The 22220-nt window shown below is 39.0% G+C and overlaps 1 protein-coding gene across 1 annotated transcript in view; it reads right to left on the bottom strand.

Annotated features, from left to right (window-relative positions):
• Positions 1–22220, bottom strand: part of CUBN (cubilin) — a 132724-nt gene that overhangs the window by 48277 nt on the left and 62227 nt on the right. Inside the window, exons 23-35 of the mRNA XM_014875659.2 lie at positions 21747–21928; positions 16418–16574; positions 14603–14719; positions 12251–12364; positions 10532–10660; positions 10120–10252; positions 6911–7116; positions 5834–6015; positions 4057–4246; positions 3201–3398; positions 2724–2870; positions 1680–1870; positions 1217–1400 (exon numbers count right to left, since the gene is read on the bottom strand). Coding sequence (XP_014731145.2) covers positions 1217–1400; positions 1680–1870; positions 2724–2870; positions 3201–3398; positions 4057–4246; positions 5834–6015; positions 6911–7116; positions 10120–10252; positions 10532–10660; positions 12251–12364; positions 14603–14719; positions 16418–16574; positions 21747–21928 — 2130 coding nt within the window. The remainder of the gene's footprint in view (positions 1–1216; positions 1401–1679; positions 1871–2723; positions 2871–3200; positions 3399–4056; positions 4247–5833; positions 6016–6910; positions 7117–10119; positions 10253–10531; positions 10661–12250; positions 12365–14602; positions 14720–16417; positions 16575–21746; positions 21929–22220) is intronic.

The raw sequence follows: 22220 nt of genomic DNA, 5'->3' as shown, positions 1-22220 counted from the left end.
CATCGAAAAACAAATGCATTTTATTGCTTGCTGTGGGAAAACATTTCAATGCAGTAGAATCCTATATCCCTGAGCTCCTGCTTACCTAGACCTCCTCATTTCCAAATGTTCAGGGTCCTGAATTAAACTGCTATTACTTCTTCCTTGGATTGCTTATAAAACAAGCAGAAAACACATTTCTTGCCTTGTTCCTATGCCAATTCTCAAGAGCTAGGAAGTCCACAATATTTCCGGACCCATCAATATTTCTCTGAATCATTCCAAACTTCTACTTCCTAAGAACTGAAATATCTGTTTGAGATCATAATGAATGTGTGAGGAATGCCAGTCAGAGCAAACATGAAGGTTTGTTCAGGTCCTTTACCTGACAAAAATATCTTTATCTTGACCAGAACGTTTCTACCCTCACCTCCCTCTATATTCTAGCAATACTGGTGGTTTAACTTGGGGCTTTATTCAAGTTCCATAAATTGAAGTGGTAGAAATGCTGTTGCACAGCTTCACCTATTCCCCTCATGAATTCTCTGAAGTAATGCTAATTCTTTGGGGCAGCAGGGAAACTAAGCACTAGAAATAAAGCACTTAAAGATTTGAGCTGATGGACAGGTTGCTTTAGTTGTTTAGATACACTGTTTAACAGGTCTCCAGGTGTGCCAAGCAGAGTCTGTTATAAACACGGTGGGATAGCTGCAAAGGCCAAGTTCGTGTTTTCCTCCTGGATCTCCATTTTGTTCATTCTTTCAAAGAAGTTAGCTTTGGCAATTAATGTTATTTTCTCAGCTGGAAGTAAAACTTGTGAGAAATGTTGCCACCTTTTTAGATGCAATACCCTGAAAAAGTTCCTAACTTCATTTAGAGCTTGCACTGGGTACTAAATGTTCAAAATAAAACTCTTGTTTCCAGAAGATTTTCTTTTTCTGCATGAATTTTTAACATCTCTTCCTAACTGTAGGTGAGACTTTCCTTCCAAGGCGTCTCTTTCTTTTTTTTTTTAATAAATCTATCTTTAATATCTTCAGGTTCTGTGACCCAAGCCTGGCACTCTTTAAAAAGGAGAAATCTGAGTGTCAGATTAGAAGTCGTACACTACAGGACAGTGTTGCAGACATCTGATTTAACCAGGGTTGGGACTTAGAACACAAAAATCCTCGAAGAGGACAAACTCCAAGTTACATATGTATAAGTTGCAGAATTTAAGTTTGTTAGCTAGACTTACCTAGACTCTTAGCCTCATATATCAGTTTGAATCCTTGGCCCTCATTGCTGCTGTCAGAAGTGAAGTGGACAAACAGCTGATTGTCTGTGGTGTACATGGTTGGGATGGGGCTGCTTCCACAAAACCGTCCATTCCCTCTTGCAGACACCAAAGGTGGGGCAGCATTATCTAGCCCATTCTTCAGCTAAAACAGAAATTGCTAATGTTACTCCAGCACACAGCCCTGGAACCTAAACTTTGTGCACACACCATCTTAATGTTTCCAGCCACAGGGGAAATTAATAAACTAGTGATTAATTAACGCACATTAATAAAAAATAGATAGAGAGAAATATCATCTTTAATATTTCTCTTTGGTGTTTGCACCTCATGACATCTTGAGCTGCTTTACTGACACTTAAATCTGTAAGATTCAGTAGCTTTAATAGCTTTGAGGATTTGGTGACCCAGCCAATAACCTCACCTCTACATAATCTCCAAGGATGCAGGAAGTATCCTCACTCCTAATCTGGAAAGGCTGCTCAAAATGAACAGCAATGATAAATCCAGTGGTTACCACTACATGCCAGGAACAATTTAGATTAGGAGAATAGTTTTGAGGGTAGTTGGGGGATGTTATCACACCCCTGCTTGTGTGCAAATAGCCTCCACAACCTGAAAAAAAAAGATAAAAGTTGAAGCAAAGAGAAAAAAGCATCAAATATTCAGCTATTCCTTTTGAGAAAAACCCTGTCTCCTAAAAGATGTGGTGAGTTAAAATAAATATTAAAAGGAGTGTATGAAGAGCTGAGGGGCATATAGCAATGCACATGATGAATGATCTCCCAAAAGTCAAGCTTACAGATTTCAGGATGACACACACCAAAATTCCTGACCATGAAACTGCTTTCAGACTTAGCAGATGAATAAGCAGGCAGCAATGTCAAGGACCTCCCATGGCATGAACTTATCATTACCCTGTCTGAGGACATTGCTTCTAGCCATGGACCAAAACAATGCCCTCTACTCCAGCTGCCAGTCACAAAAACTTACCCTGATTGTCACTGTTGCCCTAACACTTTCTTGGTGCCTCAGCCCATTCAGGAATCTGCCATCATTCCTGAGTTCATGTCGGAGGACTGTTGCTGGAAATTGCTGACATTCCTGCTAGAATTTATACAGCTTTCTGCATTTGTCTCTTTTTGCTTTGAGTAATTTATTTCCTTCTTTTAGGTGAGCATTCTTTCACCCTTCAGCTGAGCTGTTATAAACTTAGGCATGTGCTTTTCTTCCTTCTGAGAAGAGACTTGTCAGGTTGAATCATGCTTTGTTGCACTATATTGCTGGGCAGATAGCAAATTTTACCTTTGTAGAGTCAAACGTATATTAACACATATTCATGAGAGGTGAATAATTAGATGTGTGTGTGATTAATTAAATTGTAGGCAGCTCTTAACAATGCCTGAGTCTCTTAGCCTATTGTTAGAAGCAAGCAGACATTTATCTGGAGAAGAGAAACAAGTCTTACTTTTGTGATAAGAGGCATTGAACCCAGCTCCAGTGACACTTGCATCTGATGTGAAGTGGATGAACATTGCATCTCCAGTTGATCTTATTGGCCCAGGAGGTTCTCGTCCACACAGAGTAGCCAGTACTGGGGAAAGACTATTGTCTCCTGAGATGAAAAGAACACATTAGTGTTAAAACTGAATCAGTCCACATCTGCCTGTTTGTTGCTGTGGCTTACACTTTCAGGAAGGTGCTTCTCAAGACTTTTAACCCCTTACAGATTTAGAAATATTTTTGTAGACGCCAAATATTTTGTTAGACTTTGCTAATTTTATTTTAAATAGCAGAATGTCTCAGATTACAGGAAGAGTACTGTTTTAGGGCATGTTCCTATTGCTATCTAGATTGTTTCAGTTCATGGAGATGAGAATTTGAGGGATTTGGACCTTGGGTCCCTACTGCATCCTGTCAGGGTAGGGCAAGATTGGCTTCTCACCATCTTTGATAATAAGTTTGTCATAGTTGCATGAGCTATGAGATTCTATGTCTAGTGCCAGGATATTGAATTCCACAGTGGATCCAGGAGCTCTGATAAGCCACATACAGTCCTCAAGATTTCTGTAATTCATTGGCCATCTTGGTGAGTAGAGGAATGAAGGTGTTTCTTCAGTTGTTACAGCCCCTCCACATGCACCTGTCATGGACAAGAAGACAAAAAAGAAAGCATCCTCTTTTTAAACTGAATATACCCCTCATGTAATATAAGATGATAGTCCTATAATAAAGCACAAGGAGGGCGCAGTGATGATGTGTGTAGTTACAGTAATGCAGGAATTCTTCAACTTCAGTTTGGATTGGAAATATAAAACTTGAAAATGCTCATCCATAAGGACATTCATGTGCCACCTGCTGCAGCAATGATGTGACCTATATGATTTTGGGGAATATCTTACAAAATGCCTAAGAGCATCCACCACAGTTTAACATAAGTTATTGTGCTCTTGTGCTCTTTTCTTATTGCAATGGCCAATGATTTAGAACAGTTTTCCAAGAGGGATAATTTTCCATAAAAGCATAACAAATGTTTAGATTTAATTAAAGTCCTGTGTAAAGAAAAATTATCCTCTAACCACATGTTTATTTTTAGAACACTGTAAATGAGTATATCTAAGAGTCTCTAGAAATTGTCTTTAAAAGATAGTAAAATGCTTCATTAAAATTTCACTGAAAGCTTTCCCTCATTAATAAATTGGGCTTTCTTCAGTGGGGAAGTTGGCTTGGAATTCTTTAAGTAAAGTTGAGTGTATCACTGGCTGTACCACTCGTAACTGTGCTACTCACTGAAAACCCACCTCTAGCAATGGTCTGTGCAACAGCAGAAGCGTCCACTGCATACCACTCCAAAAGAAAGCCTTTTCCAGTCACAGATGAGTCTGACTGGAACTGGATTGTCATTGAACTGCCAGAGGATGCAAAAGAAGCAGAGTCTGCACCACAGTGTGTTGCAATAAGACGAGAATGAACTGTGGGCCCATCATACAGCTGCAGAAAGAAGAATAGTGATGTTCCTCACAGATCCGCATTTTCATCTGCCCCATACTCAGCAAATTTCCAAGAAGAAAATTACCCTTTTTAAATGAGGGAACTTTCAACAAATCCAAGTTAGAGAGAAACCTCTAATAAAAAGGGAAAAAAATCTCCCTTTCCGTTATATGCTGTTAAAAGTGAAGATTTCACAGAAGAAGGATCTGAATGGAAGTCATCAAATTCACCTCATTCCCTATCACAGGGCTGCTCTTTGGGGACATAGAATGACATCCCACTTAAAAAGTCCCTAGGTACAATTTTTATCCCAACCATGATACGCAGGGAAAAGAAAAGGAATTGCTTTTCTTTTATTCCTTTATATTTTCCCCCCACTGAGGAACATACATATTTTGAGTTCTATCAGATAAATATTCAGAAATATATATTTTTTTCATTGTATGTATTTATATCCCAAAGTCTTGGCTGGTTACAAGATGTTTCTCCTTTGCCACCTTTCAAACTTATTTTGTTCTTCTCAACTACCATCCAGTAAAAATGTCCAGTAGAGAAAGCTAGGAATTATTAAATAAACATTAACATACAATAATGATCTGATCCTTCAGTCAGGTTAAAGGTCAAGCTGATTTACACTCACTAAATGTCTGGCTGGTTTAAGAAACTCATTTTACTTTCAGAGGGACAAAGAAAGGCAGGCTGAGTAAAGAGTAAAAAATGCTGTTAATATATGACATGAGATGAATGAAAAAGTTTTTTTCCTTTTTGAACTAATATTACATTTGATTATCAGTAAATAAAACCAAAAATATTGAACTAGTATTAATTTTCTCAAATATATTAAAAAAGGATAATTGATGAATTAGCTGCTTAAAAAAAAAAAAGAAAGCAAGAAAATATTTACCTTATTTAAGTGGTTATGCTAGCTGAGTTCAGAAAGTTGTGTTCTCTATTGTTCATTTTGCTTAGCACCATGAGTGCTGCATTGAAGAAGTCCCTGCTTATTGCTGGGAGGTTGGACTAGATAAATTGTAAATGGCCCCTTCCCACTCTAAACTATTCTATTCCACTATTCCACTATTCTATATTTTAATCTGGCTAGACTGTATTACAGAGGGGTACAGAAAAACAATCAATCTGGAAGAAAGAGGCACCCTTCTACTGCCAGCTGCCAAATTACTGATGCAGAGAGAGCAAAGAAGGTGCAATAAAGAATTGTTCCTTATAGGATTTGAAAATAACTTTATTTTCAGAAGCATTGAGATGTTACTATCATTTTCCTTAACTGAACCAGCATGAATCAAATTTCAGTCTGGTATCTGACCTGAAATTCTTGAATAGTAATATTCAGGATTGTACCATTGCAGACTTATTTTCAGTAAATCTCAAACTTACAGATTAGAAATATCTGTTAGGGAGCCAAAGATTATGTAACTCTTCCTATAAATAATTACTGAAAGGACAAAGAGCAAAAGCATTAAGCCACATCAGATCCTCAGAAATGCTTCCCATTCACCTTGTAGGTTTCTCTATTCATCCATTTAATGAAGTGGATTGAAATAAAATAAGCTCTCAGAATGCAATCACCTTTAGCCTGTCATACAGGCAGGTGTGATGATTTTCCATGTCCATCTGCAGGATCTGGCCTTGGATAACCTGTGAAGCATTAACGCTTATCCTCCACTGGTAGTTGGAATTGTCAGGATAACTTCTGGGCCACTGTGGTGAAGCTATTTGTCCTCTGTCTCCCACAATGTCATTTCCATACACTGAAAAACAAGAAAGAGACAGCTAATGCCTCTAATTCATGTAGAGCAAAAGAATCACTGGGTTGCTCATCTGACAATTTACTTAGGACTAGACAGTGCTGTAAGGCTGTAAGACATGTCTCAGACAGTTATAAGATCCATATCTAAATATTTTCTTGTTTTGAGAGATGCAGTGTTCCCTTTTCTGATGGAAATTACCCATTTGAGCCACGTAGGAGAAGCAGGAAGACAGCAATCTAAACTCCTCCCTGACTCTGACTACTTTATGTTCTTTTCTACTCAAAAGCATTGAGAAATTTATTTTTTTTAAATGCCTGTGCGTGTTCTGGTGAAAAATGGTTCTGACTTCATTGAGGTTTGAACTATTGATAATTCATTTTGAAAAGGAGTTAAATCTGAAAAGAAGGAAAATTATTAGAACTTTAGCTAGCATAATCAAAATGGCTGTGGATGTTTAGCTTCAGCAGTCTGTTCATGCAGCAAGTCAGACTGATGTTGGCAGTGGTCCCTTGAAATTGTGGATCTATAAATTGGCATAATTTCCTTTTTTCTAATTCTGCTCCCTGATTGGTGGCGTCTAGATCCAAATCAGACATTGTCGCACTCAAAAAGCAAAACGGAAAGCTGGGAAATAAATACTTTTTTCTTAAATTTGCCAATTGCCTAATAAATATGACATACTTACATGCACACAAATTCTCTTCTGGTATGTTTAAGAGCATCCCTTTACATTCAGTAGATATTTTACAAAATATTTTTTAAGTGAATTTACAGACTTTTTGACATCAAGAAATATTTTCTAATAGACTTTAGAGGGCCAAACAATCACTTCTTAGAATCATTTCAGCAGTACTATGAAAGAACAATAATTTTCAATCCAATTACATGTACTTACAGTGAGAGAAGGTGGCCCTGAAGCCAACATTTGTGCCTGAACTGTCTGAGACAAATTTGACCCACAGGATGTGTCCAACAGTTGATGTGTAATTTAAAGGCAAGGAGTTCCCACAGAATCGTCCTGTCAGTGTGCCTGTGTCACTCCCTTCACGAATCTCCAGGTAATCTTTGGTGCAGCCATCACTATCCTCCAACTGAAATGCTCTGTTTAAATAGCAGTAGAAGAGCATTAGCACGCATATGACAGGCACATACTTCAGTGTGCCATTAATCCCACTGTAGATGGTATCCCACTGTAAGAGTTAAGAAAAGGGCAGCAACAAAACCCTCAGCACCTGACAAGGCCAGCAATACAGGATACCCACTTTCCAGCCTCTTATTTAGAGTTACACATTCTAAAGAGTTCTCAAACCCTTTTAAAATTTCTTGGTTCTCCAAGAACAACCATGAAACTCAGAAAGCCTTCAGATATAATCCAGACTTTTAATGTAAATCCAATGTTGGGTGCAGAGAATATTTTAGCGCCTTCATATGTGTATTATTTTAGCACCTTTTGTGGTGAGAAAATAATTGCTGATTTTGTTGTAGTTAACACCTCAGAGGTCAAAAATCCCTTATCAGTTTCTTCAGAATTATAAAATATTACTGTTTCTCTGCCCTCTCTGACTTTTATGTATCTGGGTGTGAAAAATTATAACAAGGATTGTTATCAACTCCACTAAACTACTTTTTACCACAGAAAAGGAATGAGATATAGTAATCATTATTGCATTAATTATTAATTTTTGCACCAAGCTGAATGCTAAATATATTCTAAAATTCATCTGTTATTCTAAGTGAATTGCATTTATATAGGCCAACATGGTTTTCAGAAGCAGGCTATGAATATATAGCAAAGATTCCAGAGAGTGCCTCTAATACCCAATGTCTTAAATATTCGTGCTTTCTGATACTCTGGTAACAACTTTTTCCTTTCAGATTTGAATATAACCATATGTGTTCAGAATACCATGCTGTTAAATGGTTCCAACCACTCATCTGGATATATTTCAGAACAATTTAAAGCTAACCCTCACACTGCAGGATAGACATTTCAGTTCAGACTGAGCTGAAGAAAATTAATGCCTCTTACCAACAAAACTTTATAATCCCCTAACATTACATGAAATAAAACAAACAGTGCTTTCTAACACAATTACTCCATGCTTTCCAGTATTTTCAGCCTGCTTTTCAGCTAAGTGTAACTGAAGAAAAGAATCAACATCTTGTCAGTGTCACTTTATATAAGTGAATGTATGTTCCACTGAAAGTTTCTGCTTCACACTAGAATTTCGGGTTGTCTCTGAAAAGTTACTGCTTATTTTGTAGCATTTTGAAAAATGTTTTCAGGCTTTTGGAAAACATATTGGAAAATGTTTTCAGGCTGTAGTGCTTTTTCTCTGCTTCAGTGAGTAGTGGAGGAATAGAATGTCCTTTTCATTGCATTAGTGAATCAGCACATGCCTAACAAGTTGTGCCTTATGCAGTCAGTGTGTTACCAGAAAAATTTTCCTTTTGTTCTGATTAACTGCAAATGCAGGCTTCAGAGTTAGTTTTCTTTTCCTGCTCATTCTTGGCAAGCTTTGCTAAAGGTCAGTGCTCTCTTTCTTGGCAGCAGCCACTGTTTGATGCCTGGAAACAGGGAGGCTCAGAAATCTACTTCATGGGTAAAGAACGACCTAACAGCCCTGGTAAAGGACTCCACATTATTCTCCACCTGCCTTCCCTGTCAGAAGTGTTCAAAGGAAAGTTACTTTACTGAAAGGAAAATATAATTCCATCACATATTCTTCTGATTCCTCTTGTAGCAGGTCCTCTGCTTTAACTGTTGGAGAAATTTTGAAGAGTTTAACATCAATTTTGGAATCTCAGAATAGAATCATAGAATGTTTTGAGTTGGAAGGGACCTTAAAGATCAAGTAGTTCCAAACTCCCTGCGATGGACAGGGACACCTTCCACTAGACTAGATTGCCCAGATTCCCATCCAATCCGGCCTTGAACACTGCCAGGTTTGAGGCATCCACAACTTCTCTGGGCAACATGTTCCAGTGCCTCATCACTCTCACAGTAAAGAATTTCTTTCTAATGCCTAATCCAAACCTGTCCATTTTTGGTTTGAAGCTATTGTCCCTTTTCCTGTCACTATAGCTCCTGATAAAGAGTCCCTGTCCATCTTCTCTGTATGCCCCCTTCAGATACTGGAAGGTTGCTATGAGGTCTCCACACAGCCTTGCCTTGCCTTCTCTTTTCTCTTCTTCTCTTCTCTTCTCTTCTCTTCTCTTCTCTTCTCTTCTCTTCTCTTCTCTTCTCTTCTCTTCTCTCAACAGCCCCAACTTTCTCAGCCCATCTTCACAAGGGAGGTGCTCCAGTCCCCTTTTCACCTTTATGGCATCCATGCCTTTCTTACATTGATGACAACACAACCATCTGCAATGTTCCAGGTGGGATCTCACGATATCAGAAGAGAGGAGCAGAATCCTCCCTTGACCTGCTGGCCACACATCTTCGGATGCAGCCCAGGATTCCTTTGGCTTTCCGGGCTGTGAGTGCACACTGCTGGCTCATGTTGAGTTTTTAATCAACCATCACCCCCAAGTCCTTCTCTATGGGGCTGTTCTCAGTCACTTCTCTGCCCAACCTGTGGGCATATCTGGGATTGCCCTGACCCAGGTTTAGGACCTGGCACTTGACTTTGTTGAATATCAAGAGGTTTGCCTCAGCCCACCTCATAAATGTGTCAAGACCTCTCCAGAGGCATAACCCTATAATGTGTGGAATATCTGGGCCCTTTATATTAATCAGCTATATAACAAACACTAAAAGGAATCTTTATGTTGTAGGAATTTCCTTTGTAAAGAAAAGGCAGAGTGATGCTAAATTTCCTCTTGTTTATAAGTGAGTAAGAACTGGCTTCTTCAGCATCCCATGCTGCTCAAATAATAAACCACTTATTTATATAATGTTGTATATGCCTTAATATCAGAAATGACTAAGACAGAGAAACACTGATTGCAAGCTGCCACTAACCCCTGCTGTGTTCTCTTTCCAAGTTACTCTAAAAATATGTTTCAGCTTTATCACTCGGTAATTACATTTCCTAATGAACACAGAGCATCCTTCCTTCAGGTCTGCTAAAGGCTGAATAATAACCCTGGCAATGCATTTACATGAAGGACAGCTGGAGGCGGTTGCCAGGGGAGCTGAGGATTGTCCAGACACACTCGCTGTTGAGCGGATACGGCTCGGGATAGCCAGGGCTGTTGAAAGCTCCTCTGTCCATGTGGAAAGTACCCCCGCAGGCTGCAACAAGAAAGAGACAACAGAGGCTTGGAAAGGATGGCATAAAAAAAAAAAATCAACAGAAAATCGAGACAGAGCACTTGCTAATCAAGAAAGCACTTCTCCTTGTCTCTTTGTTCTTTAGCTTGTTGATGTACTCGCTGAGACCTTGGCCAAAAAGAGGAAGGGCAACAGGGGAGGTTCAAAAATTGAATGGCAGAGAGAAAAAGAGGTAAAAGATCTGTTCTTTTTCTTAAAAGCCAGACGCATAAGGAAGTAGCACCTGTTGTATGGACTTACATGATGATGATGCAGCATAGGTGGCATGGAAGCCCCTGGCAGTAATGTTGTTGTTGGAGACGAAATTCACCACCAAGGCATTACCAAAAGAAGTGATAGGATGTGGCATAGTAGTGCCACAGTAACGGCCTGAAAGAGAGCAGACGAGAGAGGTGAAAAAAAATGAGTGTTTAGCACGTAATTACTACTGGTAATTTAACATTTGGAGTTAATGCCTGACAACAAGCAGGAGTAATGTTTGTTGCTTACAATTGCAGTTGTCAATTCAATCTACAAAAAAAGAAATATTTCATTACATTTGTACAAAACTGAACTCTTGTGGAAATTTTTTTTAACAGAAAAGGGACCTCCTGCACTCCAGACATCCTTGTCCCTGGCTATTCTGTCATTGAGTTCCCTCAATGAAAATGAAAAAAATGAGGAATTACTGCCTAATTTGAAATAAGCCCCAACAAACCTATCAAATATATCTGACAGCGGTTTCCATTTAACTCAATTGGTTTCTGATGGAAAAAAAACAAACAACCCAACTGAGAATTAACAGACCATTTCTCCTGTAATGGATTGTAACATGGGGATTAGGAACACGAGTCAAGATCTGTCAAAAAGGCATCTGACAGTAAAAAGAAAGACAGCAGCTAGCATCACAGAATCATGGAATACTTTGGGTTGGAAGGAACCTTTAAAGGTCATCTAGTCCAACCACCCTGCAATGAGCAGGCACATCTTCAACTAGATCTGGTTGCTCAGAACCTCATCCAGCCTGACCTAGAATGTTTCCAGGGAATCTACCAAATCACCAGACAACTTGCTGCAGTATTTCACCATCTTCATTGTAAAAAATCTTTTCTTTACATCTAGTTGAATTCTACCTCCCTTTAAAACCATGACAATCTCAATACGCCTTTCTAAAATGTTTTTTCCCATCTTTCTTACATGAACCCTTTAAGTAATAAATAGTCCTTTAGCAAGTGAAACCCAAGGATAGGAGACAAAAAATTAATTCTGCTCCTAGTTACAAACCATTTAAATTGACTGCAGCCCCATTCCCAACAAAGGAACATGTACATAAATAGAGTAAGGGAGAACATAATAAGACAGAGATATTTTGAATTTTCCAGAAAGGAATTAGAGGCAACCCTAGGGATACGAGGAGAGTTAGGACCACCCTGTGGCCAGGGCTCTGAATTTCCCTGCTTCAGGCTGCTCCTGTCACTTGAAGGAGATGCTACTGGCCAGAGAAGTCAGAAGAAAGCTATAGAAAACTCAGGAAAGAGCAGAAAAATTAGGCTTTCCATGGCTTGACTAAAACCATTTCTTTCTCCCAGAAGTCTGCTGCTTTGTTACCTGTGTTTAGCACAGACTGCACTTATTTGCTGTGCTTGTGAGTTATGTTATGTTTTTGTGCAATTAACTGGAAATTCTGTTTAAACTGAATTGCTTGGTTCCCAATATTGTTCATCTGAGGAGGAAGGAAAAGGCAGCTGGAGTCAACACCAAACTGCAGGTTAGTAGGAGCACAGTCAGAGCCTGGGAGGACTCTGCCATTCACACTGAAGACTTATTCTCCATTCTCAATTTCCTCTGGCCAGAGAGGCCAAGGAGATTCTGTTATCAAAGAAAATCCATGAAGCAGGAGACCATGAACAGAAAACCTTCTCCTGCTTACCTTGGGTGTAGTTCTATATATATGAAATACTCGAGGGAAAGGTACAATACCTTGAAGAGGAGCCTCATAGTTATTCCCATCCAAAATCTCCACAAAATCCGTTGTACAGTTTTCTCTATCATTTTCAATATCAAAGTCGGTGAATGAAAGTGTGACATGGTTGACTGGCAACAGCAAAGAGTAAAAATTTAGGAAGAAGTTTGTAATTTCACAGAGAAATAATTACATGCAAACAAATGTTCTTTTTTCTCCCTGAAGTCAATGAGTCCCCATAAAGCATATAATCTGAAGTAGTTTTTTCATTATATATTGAATGAATTTGATGTAAGTGTATTAACCTTTAGTGCAAAGGTCCTGGTAAATCTCTTCAGCACCTTTCAGTACTTTCTAGTTCAATCAACATTAGGCCAGGACTTAGCATATACACATGGATCTAAGTTTCCTTGTTTCTGGACAATTTCATTATACACTGAAAACATTAGCAAATAAAACATTGAAAATTAACAAACATTCAGAAACAAAACCTACACACCCATGACCTGCTGTCCCTTTGCGATCTATACCATAGATCTGGACAAATGTGCCCTGCTCCAGGCTTAGAAAGAGCCGCTTCTTTCATCATATTGCAACATTCCATATTCATCAATTGGACTGGTCAAAGGATCATTAACTACCCTCAGCTATACTTGTACAGAATTGGATTTTCCACACTCTTGGACTGCAGGCTATATCATGAAAAAGAGGATTTCTGAGTCAGGGTATTTTTGACTCTCCTTTGACTCTTGCTCGTTTGATATAAACAAAGGTGAAGTCACAGCTGGCAGAAGAGAAGTTGTCCTTCTGGGACACCAGCCTGGGACAGAAGTTACTATTGGCCTTAGGGTTCCATGCAGCTTGAGTGGGTCAGAAAGAGTCTCATTATTTAGATGATAACTAAGTTTTCTCTCACACTGACCAAGCTGAATTTGACACAAATGTTTTGCTTTGCACTGGGCCCCACTTAACTGGCTTGAATAAGCTGAAATGACAGCCATGGAGCCCAGGCAGCATTCAGCAGGGTGCCAAGCCGAAATGAGAGCCATGGAGGCCAGGCTGCAGTCAGCAGGGTGCCCTGACTGGCACTCAGCTGCATACGCATGTTCTGCACTCCTCTGACGCCTGGTCAATCAATTACAGCTATCAATGCAGATCCTCAGGATACACAGCAAAAAGGAAAAACACAGTGGGTGGCCAGAGCAGGAGACTTGTTGGCCTTCCCAATAAAAGCAGAGCAGGAGCTCTGCTGTGGCCTGCCATTGGCTAAATCTATTGGACATGGGTATGCAATACAATGTGTGTATATTGTGTATTTATGTAATGCCATGCGACGGCGTAACGAAGCCACGGGGAGCTGTAACATGAGGCAGGGGGTGGTCCTGCTGCTAAGTGGAGCAAGTCACTGCTTCCTACACAGCATTTTTATGGTGTCTCATACTCACTCCTGTCATTCAGGAGACAGCAGTCATGTGTGAGTTTTCAATATGAATCCAGGGAAAGTTTGTCTTTAAAAATAAACGTTGGATAGGTGATGTCCTTTTCATGGACATCCTATTTGTATATAAAAAAAGAATTGCTTATCTCCCGATTTATGTTTTGGTATTTTCTTGGTAAATTGATATTTGTTTAATAAATTAGCAAAATAAACTTATGATAGAAATATTCTAGGATTTTAACAACAATTTCTAAATATAATATGTACAACTGATGCAAAATAGTTGCTGTTTAAAATTAGGATACCAGGACACTATTATAGGATTTAACACATACAAATTTTTTTTAGGAATTTTATACAAGGTAAAGGTAATACAGGGTATTAAAGGTAATAGAAGTATCTGATGGAAAATATTTGGTGTTTTATGGTCAATCATAAATCTGTGTAATATTATGAATAACTGAGAGTGTATCTGTGCACATAACAGCAGTTTAATTATATATTGTTGTTTGCATTTCAAATTGAAATTTCTGTGTACCTTTTCTCATTATTCAATCTAATTTTTTTAATTTTAAGAGCATAGATTTCATAGAACACAACTCCAGACCAAAATAAGGTCTGCTAAATACAAGTGCCTAAATTATTACAAATGAATCCAACTTCACATAGTATTCAACACCTCATTTATAATTGTAACACTTGGGTCACAGTAAATTGGCTAAGATGACAAAGTTGTAAATTATTTTCCTCACTATGCACTAAATCTTTTCAGTGAAATCTGACTCGTGACAGACTGGGAGAGCCACACTCACCAACTACCAGGATGCAGAACTTCCTAAAGAAATAAAGGAGGAATTTTGCATTGTTATTACAGAAAAGAAGATGAGGATGTTAGTCATCCCAACTAACTATAAAAGATGTTTTTACTTACATGGTTCCTGAGCCTGAATAATCCAGCTGCAGTTCTGATTGTCTGGGTATTTGGCAGGATACAGAGGAGAGGAAATTGCTGCCCCAACTGAATCTGACTCTATGAAACTTCCACAAGCTTTAGAAAGAAACACAAAGATATAGGTACATATATAAATATTTACATATACAAATCACCTTGCTTAGATTCTGTAGTGAAAATGAATGCATAAACATGATACATCAACATGAAATGAAGATTAAATTCACAATAGTAGTTAATAACAAGAAGAGACTTAAGGATTAGTTCCCAGCACTGGCGGCACTTTCTTGACATGGATCCACATGCCATGCTGCTCCTGGTTGACCATCTGCAAGAAGCTAGACTGACTTTAGACTTGATATTTTTCATCTCTTCATAGCCCAGAAGAGATGTCCTGGGGTTTCAGGGTTTTTCAGGGTAGTGCAATACACCAATTTCTCTGGTCATTTGTCTATGCTAGCAGCTATTAAGAATAAAATCATAAGTAACTGTCCACAACCTTCCAGCACCCAAGGGTGGCCCCACATTGCATTGGCAGGATCCTCTTCAGGACCTGTCAGCAAAACTGCAGTTGTGTGAAGTGTTGCACACACACACAAGTTTGACTGACTGCAGGACTTCACTGGCTGCTCATAAACTACCCAGGTCAGAGTTTAACACACACCTGCTTTAAACTGCAGGGTGAGGAGATGTGTACTAAAGAGTGAGGCTCATTTATTGTGCTGTGCTGCCTAAAATACCAAAAAAAAAAAAAAAAAAAAAAAAAAAAAAAAAAAAAAAAAAAAGAAAAAAGAAAAAAGAAAAAAGATGGGACTTAGCTAACTGAGTTTTTCAGGAAGAGGGAAGCTGGGTTGCTAACATCCTAGGCAGGGAGCCCCCACTCACCAGACATGGTTTGTGCGGTACTGAATCCAGTAAAGGTGTTCTGAGAAAGTTGAACAGTTTAGGCTCTCACAGCTGTTAGCCAGAAATGCCTAATTAGGTATCTAACTAGTACCTCAATAACTGGAGTTTCTGAGATTTTTGTTGATACAAAATCCCCCTTTTCTTTACAATTTTTCACAATATTTTCAACAAAAGAAACATTTTTGGGAAAAGCAATAATTTTTAGTGCAAAGATTCCAGAGAGGAAAATGAGAGAAACTGATTTTCTCTGCAAAAATTAAATGTCTGTATCTTGGGGGAAAACTGTTTCCCAAATTATTGAGAAAAAGTAAAAACAAACCACCAGGTATCAAATAATATGTAACTTCAGGAAAAATTCTGCCCAGCTGGTGTCGTTTTTTCATTAAAAAGGAAACCATGTAAAATACCAATTAGTCCACCACAAATTGGATAGTTGATGTTTGGCAGGGTGTGCAGGCCTGAATCCATGGACTTCATCAACAGCACCACACAGAATTCTTTTATAGCTTTTCGGATTCATGCGCATGGATGGATGGATAAAATGTTATTTTGTCACTAGGTCTGTGGAAACTGCCAGTTGCACATTTTTCTCAGGACAGTTATGGACAGCTAAGTCTAGGAAGGAAGAATAAGAGGTAGCTGATGTGTGCTAGATGCCTTGCTATAAAAAGTATGACTTCTTTTTTTCCCAGTTGAAGAATCTAAGTTGATCCTTGGACTTTAAAGTCTTCCATCTATAATTCGAGAACATTTGCTCCCGATAAAGATACACACTGGTGTGCTGCATGGGTAGAAATTACACTTCCCATTATCAGCTGTGCTAAAAGACTGTGTCAGATACAAAGTGGTGATTAGATGAATATGCATCGATGCAAATGATGAAATTACCCTGAGTGAACTGAGCATGGAAGCCCCTGTGCTGGATGGTGGTGTCGGAGTGCAGTCGGATGTACATCTGGTTCTTGGAGGATGTGATAGGAGGAGGATGCTGTGTTCCACAGAGTTTTCTAAGAAGTGGTGCTTCATTGTTAGGGCCATCAAATACCTGTTATGAAAAGATCAAATGAAGTATTTGGTTTCAATGGGAGTATTGAGAAACCTTTTATTTCATTCCTTCTTTTATGTTTCATATATTTTGATCATGATCAGGACTATAGTCCTGCTATGGGCAGTGCAAACAAACTGTACATTGCCTCTCTTAAGTGGCAATTTCCAAAAAATGCATATATTTCAGGTTGAAGTTACTGTGACCCTTGTAACAGAAATGCCCCAAGTAAACATCTTCTTTCATGTATTGGGTATTGAAGCAACTCTCCTTTAACAATCCATTTGTCCCCATATATTTGTTGTTTTCTGTTAATGGCTAACATGAGCTCCTGTGTAGCTTTCATTCATTTAAATCCTACATCTTGTCTCAGCAAAGATGTTCAAACTGGCCCAAACATGCAACTGGTGCATCAGTGAGAGCTATGACTCCGGGTAAAAGATCACTAGGATTACAGTTTTTAGATCCAGCATCAAGGATCAGAGTCCTATATCTATGTTTTATAACAGCTTTAGAGTGCTGAATAACACACATATAAATGAAGTGCTATTTAAGCAGGGGGTAAAACAAAGTGGAAAAAAAAAAAAGGAGGAAGAAAATAGATAGGTTTACAAAACTTCACTTTTAATTTTACCACAAATGTCTTCCTTCTCTTTTTTTTCCCCCTACAGCTGATAATTTTGTTTCCTTCCTGTTTCACAATCAGGAAGAGAAGGACAGAGTAGTTAGAACCAATGAGTTCATAACTTAAGCAACATCACAGTTTTGACAAAAGAAAGTAAACAGAGAGAAAAATGGCCACAGTTTCAGTCTCCCATTAATCCTTCCTAGCACTCCAGCAGAATTTGATTGATGATTTGCTCCTGCTGCTGCCATGAGACAGTCTCAGAAGTGCCTGCATTCAGCAGTAAGGAGTGTGGAGCTGGAGCTCCCAGCAGTTACATGACCCACAGAGGAAGAGCCTTTGGGCTGCAACAGCAGCTGAATTCAGTTCCTGTTTCAGCATTAACGTCCTGCTCTGCCATAGGCACATCATTTAATACAATGGAGAAAAATATGGGTTAAAATGTGTACAGGAGCACCCAAAAATGGAGCCAGGATGCTAAAAGCTCTATAAAAGATATACAATTACCATCAGACCAGAAGATATGTACTTCTTATTGAGAATATCATCCTTTACTTCAAAGTGCCTCACATTGTAGCAAGTCTGTGCAAGGCAGCACCAATGATTTAGAAATTTTTAACTAGACTGCGTAACACAATGCAATGTTTCTGTCTCCAGTATGCAAAAGCTTTTGAACATATTTGTGAAAAAAGAATGAAACAGACCAGCAGCTGAGAGAAAGATGACCTGTCTCAAATAAACTTCAGAGCTAAGAAACAAGGGACAAAACTCCTCCTTAATCCCCTGACATACCCTACATAGTCAATGCTGTACTCATGAATTAAACATTTGCCTGTGATTCTGTGAACACTAGCTAGCTGTGTGGGATCTTGTGATGGAGTATTAAGTCTGCAACGCCTGTTAAAATGAGTACCTGGTAAAGACACCCAAAAACATCCATCCATTCAACCTTTTCTTCTCTCTTGGCAGCCTGCCACAATCAGCCCTCTAATACACAGTGTGCAGTGTTTATTCTTCCTCTGCACATATATTCTGTATATAAATCAGACTGCCTGGATTTAAAAACCACAAACCATGGAATGTGAGGGAAAAAATAACCCTTAGGAATTAAAGCAGTGTCTTTCCCTAGACAGTAGTGAGAGGATTTTATCTGAATGCCAGAACTGAGAAGAAGCATTGAATTGACAGGGCATAAAGAGAGGGTCTGACTGCTCTGGTAAAATGCTGGCTTTGATCTGTGTGCCTCTGCCCAGCTGAGGATAGACCAGGAGGATTTCAGGCTTGCAGTTAGATCAGAAACCACAATATTCACACACTAGTTCAGGAAAGAGTTGAGTCTCTGCAGTCTCTTAAAGTTATTTTGAAAACATCTGAGAAATGCATTTTTGTGGCTGTGTGACTAAGGAAAATTGATGCATCTGCTTACTTAAAAGCCAAGTTTTCAGTTGCATTGTGCATAGCAGCACTTCCCTTTCCACAGTGAACATAACTGGCTCATTGCCTTCTTCTTCAAATGTGTCTTGAATTTTGCACAAACACATGACAAAAAGATGGCAGTTTTTGCCTTCTGAGTCAAAAAAACTCCACATATTTCTAACTGTTCTGTCTTGAAAGATCCTCTTTGCCAGCACCTGGAATAAATGAAGTCATACCTCCTCTTTTTCTCCTAGAAGCTTACATTTGTACATTCCTGTCTTTTACTTGTTATACTTCAACAGGAAAGAAAAATAACATTTACTTAATCAAAATGACTGGACAGAATTAGCTATTTCTCATGTGCCTTTTCAGGACCTTGTGCTACAAGCACTCCCTTCTGAGCCATGTCCTCCTCCATTCTCCAAATACTTGAAACTCTTGCTGACCTGAGCTCCTGGCATAGCATCAGATACATTATTGGTTAAACAGTCCAAAAATACAGCAATTGGTGCATTCACAATTTCTTTCCTTCCGTTTTCCTTCAAATAAACAATTTTTTTGTGAGTCACACTCTCCTGATAGAAGTACACAAGGGTTGGTACACAGAGAGGAATTAAAAATTTACTCAAGTATGGTGGCAATGACAACAAAAAACTCTCAAAGACCATATGCTTTCTACATAATATAACTGAGTTAGACTTGAGATTAGAGAAAGGCTATACATCCTCATTTAACAGATGAAAAGATGGTCATCTGTTCTGAGAGCAAATAATAAAGAAAACTGAGGCGCAGAAACAGAGGATTCAATGAAATTTAGAAAGCTAAACGAATGAAAAATGTGTTCACTTTGCTCCTTCCATTGGCTCTAGAGGAGCTCAGAGCAGTTATCCCATGATTTACCATCACAGGCTCAGAAAACATTTGGCTGAACCTAGATCTGTGCTCATCTGAAATCACTGAGCAGAACTGAAAAATGCACCAGGTTTTATGGAGTTGCAGCATAGCCAATAAGCAGCAGACACAAGTATTTTCCCTCCTCCCACTTTGCTCACATAATATACATGCAATGGAAAACCTTGGAGGAAAAAAATACACTTTCATGTGTTCCCCATTAGAAAGGAATTTATGGTAGAAATATTTGAAAAAAACCCAAAAACTTGAGTCATAATGCAGGGAAAAATGAGTGGATCTAGAAGCAGGGGGGGTGAAGGAAAACACCACTGGTACACTCAAGGGTGGAGGGAAGTCCCAAGAGAACTCACAGAGCAAATAAAACCCATACAGATAAGTAAAAAATTCAAGAAACAGAAAAGGGTGGAACCACTGTGCTACTCATACATGGTAGTTGCTCCTATATTAGGGAGAGACAAACAACCCACCTGCTTCCTTAGCTGCCTGTATTTTCCATTTGCACAGCTTTTGGAATGCAATTCCTAAACCATTCACAGTCAGACATCTACTTATATTTTCCAGCCACCCTCTGTCCCCTCACTCTGTTCTCCTATGTATGAGGCATATAGCAAATCTGGAAACGAGGTGAACACAAATCACATATAGGTTTTGGTAACAAGTGATTCTCGTATTATTGGCATACCAGGAGTGAAAAAAACCTCATTTCCTCCCTTCTTGCCCTGCTGGTTCCCCTACATGAGCAGTGAAAAACTCTACCTTATACACCAAGGCCTCAGACACCTTTATTATCTCTTGGCTTGAAACCAGCATTCCCCCTCATCAATTTTCAAACCACACTCTACATGGTAGGCAGTGATTGATGTCTGCATCAAATTTGAATCTCCAGTTGTGTTTGCACAGCTGGGCCTAATGGGCAACTTTGTTCTTCATCACCCCCAAAAACCAAAAAGCAGAAGCAAACAACTGATCCTGCTATAGCTTTGGAGGACAAGGGGTGTCACTGCACATGGTCTGCAGACTCTGTTCATGCAAAGAGCTCTGGCACAGCCATCTCCTCTGCCTACTGAGGCAATGATTCTTTTCAATGATTCAAAACTCAGTGTCCTATCCAGCCTGTAAAGGCAATGAGAGACTTGTGCTTGTAGCTGAAAGGAGCTCTTGGAGATGACTACTCCACAAAGTGTTAAGATACGTGCAAATACCCCTTGGCATCAGGTCTAGAAGAGAAACTGGTATATCAGGCCTTTTCAGAATTTAGCCCTTAATTTGTGAATGGTTTGTTTGCATTAATACAAATACTACCATCTCAGATAGCCTGTGTTTCTGTCAGGCACTTTGACTTTCTACTCCTGTGACATAGCACAGAAGATCTGAAAGTTCTTTTTCAAAGGTCCCCTGATGTAGTCAATAATTTAAATAAAAATACATAACCATATTTCCTTATGCTCCATAACCAGGAAGAAAAAAATAAGGAACAGTCATTGTACAAAGATGCATTGTGGGCAAAATTTTCAGTTCTGCTTAGCAAAATGGGGACACATTTCCTTTTTTCCTAGTTTAGTACAAAAAAGCTTTACAAGTCAATGTTGTTAAAAATGATGCTGTTTTCAAAAGAGTCTCAGCTCCTGCCAAATTGAGTTCTTTATGAATGAAAGTTTATCAAGGAGAGGAAAGCTGGATTTTAGGCTACAGCCACTGTGCTTTATCTGACTAGTACTGATCACACATGCCTTTGTACTGAGTGAAGTGCAATCTGACATCGAGGGTCAGGGTTTCATGTCCCTGCTCCCAAAAGGCCAAGAGGAGACCTGGAGAGTTTTCGTTGTTGTGCATTGACTGAGAAGCAATTTGAATTTCTGTGATACCAACAAAAGTTCACAAACCAGCAGCAATGTGAAGCTTTAAAGAGAGCAGTGGGTCTAATGAAGCAATTAAACAGACAGCTGCAAAGCACCTGAATAAACAGTGCATACATAAAGAAAATCAGCCAGCAACAATTCCCTCTGGATGCAGACTCCCTCTCTCCTGAGTTTGTAGCAGAGTGTGGGCAATCTGCCATATATGCTAGCAGTTCATCCTATGGCTTGGAGCAAGCCGTGGTAAACTGCACTGTAAAAGGGAAAGGGTGTCATCATAGCAGTCATCTATGTAGGAGGCTATTTTGCAAGCATTTCACCAGACTAATTAAGGAAACTTTTGAAATTTCTTTTGTTACTTACTTCAACATTGTCAAAGTTACATGAATGGTGATTTTCAATGTCAAAATCTGTGAAATTCAATAGGACTCTGTGGCTCTGGTCAACTTGGATAACCCAGGAACAATCTGTGTTGTTGTTATAAGGTTGAGGATAGTTTGGAGAATGGATTTCCCCACTGGTAGCTTGGAAAATACCACCACAGCCTGAAAAAGACACAATCAGTTTTAATCACAAGCTCTTTTCTTGTACGCTTAGTGAGAACCCCCCTCTATTTTTAAACTAAGAACACCTTCTTCTTTATGTTTCCTACATTAAGCTTTTCTAAGATGCTACGACTGTTGAAATGTGCAACAAAAATCAATGGAAATTACTTTTAGGAAAGTATAACATTATCATTATAACTGAATATGCAAAAACACTGCTCTGAGTAATGTAGCCCCAAGCTGGTAGTAGATGTTGTAAAGGCTGAAGTATTAGTGCTGGTATTCCTCTATC

The sequence above is a fragment of the Sturnus vulgaris genome, chromosome 1 (genome assembly GCF_052056855.1).
Source record: "Sturnus vulgaris isolate bStuVul1 chromosome 1, bStuVul1.hap1, whole genome shotgun sequence".
Lineage (NCBI taxonomy): Eukaryota > Metazoa > Chordata > Aves > Passeriformes > Sturnidae > Sturnus > Sturnus vulgaris.
This window is presented reverse-complemented; position numbering and strand designations above follow the sequence as displayed.